The 6,304-nt window shown below is 46.1% G+C and overlaps 1 protein-coding gene across 2 annotated transcripts in view; it reads left to right on the top strand.

Moving 5' to 3' along the window:
• Positions 1 to 900: 900 nt before the first annotated feature.
• kctd16b (potassium channel tetramerization domain containing 16b) overlaps positions 901 to 6,304 on the top strand; it is a 184,706-nt gene continuing 179,302 nt past the window's right edge. For both annotated transcript variants that reach the window (XM_052014520.1, XM_052014521.1), the window contains exon 1: positions 901 to 1,729. In XM_052014520.1, the coding sequence (XP_051870480.1) occupies positions 901 to 1,729 (829 nt within the window). The remainder of the gene's footprint in view (positions 1,730 to 6,304) is intronic.

Genomic DNA, 6,304 nt, shown 5'->3' with positions numbered 1-6,304 from the left:
TTGAACTCTTGGCGTAGACTGATATTACTGAATTGACTGCGAGCCTTTATGGATTGCTGGGTCACCTTATCCGCTCAGTTCCAGCTCTACCTAATTATTTATTCCACAATCTTAAAATATCCCGTCACGTCTCAATAGATTTGATCCCTCGGCACCCTAGGGCAAAGGAACACGAGGAAACGAAGGCGAGACCGCGGTTTCGGCGCTTCATTGTGTGGATCCAGTACACTTGGTCTCCCAGTGGCTAACGTTCAATGACAACTTTGATTGACCCGCGGGGGACAACAGTGTGGCGGGTGAAACCTGGCATGTCTCCGTGAAATCGAGCAAGATGGAGACGGAGAGGGGTGGGGGAAGCTGGACAGGAGGCATCTCTGAAAGTGCCCAAGTCTGAAAGTGGCCAGGGCGCCAACGACTACTGGCGCGAAGCCGAAGCCGCAAACGGAGAGAGAGGTTTCTCCATTTCGTCTGTGAACCTGAATCATCCGGAGTCCACAAGTTGCAGAAGTGAATCTCGACAGGAGGCGGTGTGTGATCTTGGGGAGATGATGTAAGAGCCGCTTCCCAGCAGCTTTCTCTCTCTCTCTCACTCTGCTTCTCTGAGATGTGACACTGGGAGTTGGAGCAGCGAACCCGGCGGCGGCGGCGGCTCCGAGCACCCGCCCGGGAAGAAAACAGCTCGGGACCCGGTCAGTCGGTGTTCCCCGAGCCTCCCAACTTGCCCCAGCAGATCGGCTCGCCCGCCCCTGCGGTGAGAAGGGAAGCCGGGACTCGCACCGAGCCAGTGCCGGGAGGGAGGGAGGGAGGGAAGGAGAGAGAGAGAGATCCTGGACACTTCGGCCGGTGCAGACAGCGCAGGGCTTGGTCAGCCGGCCACAAGTCGCTGGCGGCCGGTTGGCGATGGCGTTGAATGCCAACTGCAGGGCAGCAGCCGTGCCAGCCCGGGACAGCGGCGGGGCGCTGCCCGAAGTGGTGGAACTGAACGTGGGCGGCCAGGTATACTTCACCCGGCTCTCCACCCTCACCAGCCTCCCCAACTCGGTGCTTGGCAGGATGTTCGGCCACAAGAGGAACTCTGGCAGCCCCGAGCTGGCCCGGGACAACCGCGGACGTTTCTTTATCGACAGGGACGGCTTCTTGTTTCGCTACATCCTGGATTACCTGCGCGATCGCTCGGTGGTCCTTCCCGATCTCTTCCCGGAGAAGATGCGCCTCCGGCGGGAGGCTGAGTTCTTCCAGCTGCCCGATTTGGTTCGGATGCTGAGTCCGGACGAGAGGCAGAGTCCTGGCCTCGAAGACCCCTCGCACAGCGACCAGGACGAGCTGTCCCAGGGCAGTGACCTACCGCGGGGGGTGAGCCAGGCAGCAGAGCGCAGGGCAGGATTCATCACAATCGGTTACCGGGGCTCCTGCATCCTGGGGCGGGACAGCATGCAAGGCGACGCCCGGCTCTTCCGCCGGGTACCTCGGATCCTCGCGTGTGGCCGCATCGGGCTCCTCAAGGAAGTGTTCGGAGATAATGTGAACGAAAGCAGGGACCCGGACCGGACCCCGGACAGGTACACGTCCCGCTTCTACCTCCGCTACCGGCAACTCGAGAGAGCCTTCGACACGCTGGCCGAGGCGGGCTTTACTCTGCTGGGCAGCAATTCGTCCCTCACCGGCTCAGCCTGCGGCCAGGCAATCGACGATAGGGCATGGAGCAGCTACACCGAATACCTCTTCTACCGTGAGTACAGCGATACTGCACCCTTACCTACACCTGACATCCAACACAGTCTCCACATGCCAACACATCCAATTTACACCCCTAATTTACATCAAGACATTAAGCCCACACCCATTATCCAATTCACCTACCATCCCCAACAACATCCATCCCCAACACATCCCGTCCCCTATCTCCATCCACCCCCAACACATCCCGTCCCCTGTCACCATCCATCCCCAACACATCCCGTCCACACCCTCCATCCATCCCCAACGTCCACTCCCAACACATCCCGACCACACCCACCGTCCATTCCCAGCATATCTCTCTACACCCGCCTTTCATCATCGAACACATTCCGTCCACACTCACCACGTCCACGAACACAGCCACAGTTCACCATATACCTTGTTGAGCCTACATTTTGGATCCTTCTACCGCGTTGGGTACAGCCCCAACATTCATCGGCCAATGTGCGCGGAAGCAATATTCAGAAGTTTTCCACATCCCTCACTGTACCGACTATCTACACAAACCCCTCTGGTAGGGGAAAGTAACCACAAACTTCGCTGTCGTCCATTTGGAGCAACTCCAGAAGTCTGTTATAATTTTGCAATAATATTTAATTATGAACGGGGCTAGTACCGATGTCACGTGGACAGCAGATGGCGTTTGAATGGTAGTTATTTGACAGAGCTTGTACAGAGTTAAGAACAGATTGTACCGTACTTTGCCCATATACAAAGCGTGTACATGTTGACTCTTCGGGGGAACGTTTTAAATCACCAGAGTACCTGCGTAGGAGAAGAGTAGGCAGCATTTATAGGGTAAGGTACTGTTAACAAAACGAGAGAGCCAATGAGCAAACCAGCAAGAGATGTCTGTCCCCAGCGCCCCTACCGTAGGGGCAGCTCGCCTCTCTTCAGTGTATGGGCACTGAGTGAGTGTTGAACAGCAGCAACTGTAATTGGAGGTAATGATAGATTAACTTCCCAAAACTGGATCATGATTTGAAATTCTGATCAATAGGTTTGATGGTACTTGCCTTAATTTCTGGGCAGGTGTTTTCCAGCCGGTAGGGAAGCAGAAATACATCTAACCGCTGCTTTCAATTATCAGGAATTCCACTTCTTTTTCATTTTCTCGCTCCTGTCTCTGTGCTTCTAACGTTGGGAATCGGTTCGCTCAATACCTCCGGCTAATCGCAAGGGGCAGTAACGAGCTATATTTTCTCCTGATAAAAGTTCTGTGAGAGTCTGTGCAGCATGAGCCGAGTGCCTGCAGAACTCTTGATTCCGTTCCCTTAGAAAAAGAGTTTCTTGCAATGTGATATTTTACCATCAGTTGCAGCGTGAAATAGACAGCTCATGGGTAAGAAACAGGTCAACGCTGTTCACAGTGGTTTACCAGATGGTACTACAACTTAGACGTAGTGTTGTAATTTAAAATCAAATCTTGAGAAAATCGGTGGTCGCAAGACCCGAGTGCTTTCAGTCAAAAATGGGATTGGGCATGGACAGAATGCACTTTCTAAAGCGTTTCTCTCTAAACATGATCATATAATATCGCTGCGACGCCGCTGAATCACACAGTCCTACTGCACCTGGCACACCTGATCGTGTTACTTGAAAATATTTCCTTCATTCTTAATATCTGTAATTAGTACATTGTTGAAATGCAACGCCATTCATTCAAATCAAGTGCAGGTCACGAAAACAGCGGTCCCGAGCAATTTGTAATGAAGGGACAGGTTTTAGCCGAAACAAACAGTGAGGAGGACAGTTTAGAATTCAGCAAATTTAACTAAACTCTTATCGACAACTTTTTCAGCCTACCGCCTGATATTCTGATGTGTTCCCGCCTATTTTACCACCTTCTACCATTTTTATACTTGAGATCATCCAAAATCCTAGTACCCATGACCAACCGACTGCCGTTTACCGTCAGCCCTTGCTCCTTAGCCTATATTGGATCTCAGTTGAACGATATCTTGTAATTGTGAAGTTCTCATCTTTGTTTTCAAATCCTTCTGGGGCTAGTCCTCCTTGTCTCTGTAATCCATTCATGCCCACAATTTTCCAAACTATTTACATTCCTCCAATTTTGGCGTCTTGATCATTTCCAAATGTGATTGCTCCAGCATTAGTGGTCCAGTCTACAGCTGTCAAGGCTCAAAGCTCTGGAATCTTTTCCCCAAATCTCATTGCTATGCTATCTCTCTGTCTTCCGTTAAGATGTTAAACGGAATCTACCTCTTTGACCAAGCTGTTGTTCATCTAGTGTCAGAATTTGTTTGATATTCTGTACCGTGAAGCATCTTTGGAATTTTTGTCATGCAAGAGGTACAATATACATACAGGTTATTGTAGTACATTTTAATTTTATGAATGAGAACTTACCAATTGGCCTGTGAAGCTTCTTACTCTGTAAACAAGCTGCCAACTATCTTGCATCATGTGGGGACAACATATGTTTTTAGAGCAGCAATGTAGTGCAATCTATAGGGCTAAAGCACAGTCATTACTAAACACTGGGGATTAACAGTACAACTTTTCCCATCAGTGGTAAGCTATATTAAGGACAATCTAATGCTATTTTCCTTAGTGCTGCAACTTAAAACACTGGTGTGGATCTTCGCTGAGCAGTGAGCTGCCCGAGCTCACCAGTTGCCTGCCCACTAAACCACTTTTACCTGGAGCAGGACCCTGACTGCAAACGTCTGCAGGTAAGATAGGTCCCAACTGATTGGCAAGGCCCAATGCAGTGCTGTCCAATCATAAGTTGCAAGCCCCTCCTCTGGAGTTGCTTTATTTCTACAATTTATAGATGAATGATTTGCTTCTGTATTTCTTTGTTGGAGGTTATACTGGTATAATAGCATGCTTAATGGCTGTTAACCAACATCATTCTTTAATAATAATTATTGAAACCACTAACTGAATCTATGTTAGTTTAATGTTCAAGATATATTTACTAACGTGTGAGGAGTTACTTACCAAGGACTTGGATGTTAAGGATTGAATCTGCTCTTCACTTTGTCTCACCAGTTTGATAAGACAAGTAGTCCAGTATTGCTTGGACATTTACAGTTGTATTCAAGATTAGTGAATTGATTTTTAGCTTAACTCATTTTGTGTTCACAAATATTTGTAGGAGTTGGGTTCTAAGCAAATGCCAGTTAAGCAAAAAGTCAATTAATTCATTATGAAAATATCATTTTACAAATTTAGAGTGTAGGGTAAGAGACAAACTGGGTGATGGTCAAGAAACTGAGCAAATCATTAGGTAATACATCTGTAATTTAATGAGAGAGCTCAATTTGCAATGCCATGCAAAATTGTTAAGGGAGCAGTTGCTCTATGGTTCCTCCTGAGTCAACATTTATCTGCAGTGACAATTGTGTTTCCCTTGTATGGAGAAGGGAATTGTGGATTAAGACAAAAGCTGTGGACTGGCATGATGAATTTGGATTTGATAAGATATCTAGTGGGACCACAAGGAAGAAGAGACACATTTCTTCAGAGATACTGGCAAGCCTAAAGCCTATATTTGCCTTCCATGCCAGATATGATAACAGTATGATTATGATACATGTTAGACAACTGTATGGGATAAAGCTTTGTTTGCTATATTATTTTCCCTTTCAGTGCAATATATGGTTCTGTTATGTTATTTTTCTTTAATGTATAATGGTCTGTTCTTGCGTTTTATGCCCAAATAAATGCTCAGGAGCAGTTAGATGTTCCACTCTGCAGTGGCTTCCTTGAAATTTCCCTCTTCTGCTATCGAGACAAGTCAAAAGTTCTTGGGTAATGTGTATCAGAGCTTTATTTTTCCACATTAGAATAAACTTAAATAATTTTAAAAATAATTTTTAAAGAATAGTTAGTTATGAACTTTAAATGTATTTCACTCTGTCCTGAACAACTCATTTGTGTACTGTGTTACAGCTCAGGGTAATACAAAGTACTATATTGACATTTTTCTACATAGTGACTTATTAATATAGTGATGTTATCAATTGTCTGCATCAGGACCTTATTCAAGAAAAATGAAGAGTAAGGTGCCATTTATTATTTCCATAATTATTTATATTAAAAAGGATTTATTTTTAACTCTTTTCATTTTCACACCTTTAATTATAACTCAGACATAACATATTTTTACTGTCAGTGAATGAACATACTTTCAGCTCACAGAAATAATTCCCTCAAGGCTTTACAAAATATTATCATTTAAAGCAGGAACAACTAAAGAGGCCTGAAGGGTAAACTTTGCTAGCAACTTTTGGCTTAGTCCACTGAATAATTGCTGAATTCTGGTGTTCTGTGCACATGAGACCCAAGGCGGATGTGTGATGGAATTTCCTCTTCAATTTCCCATTATAACAGAGAATGGATATTATGGTGGAGTGGTGCGTGACAGGTATGGTCAGGGAGAAAATTGAGACCTGGGATAGTGACAGAGAGAGGACTGACATGGGAGAGGCATGTCAGAGAGAGGATCACAACCTGATGCTCCATTAGATTTCACATCTACATGTGTCAAAGACCCTCCTTACTGTTAGTAAGATCCTTGCAAACTCCAGGTATG

The sequence above is a fragment of the Pristis pectinata genome, chromosome 4 (genome assembly GCF_009764475.1).
Source record: "Pristis pectinata isolate sPriPec2 chromosome 4, sPriPec2.1.pri, whole genome shotgun sequence".
NCBI classification, from domain to species: domain Eukaryota; kingdom Metazoa; phylum Chordata; class Chondrichthyes; order Rhinopristiformes; family Pristidae; genus Pristis; species Pristis pectinata.
Note: the sequence above shows the minus strand (reverse complement) of the source record. Positions and strands in the feature narration are given on the sequence as shown.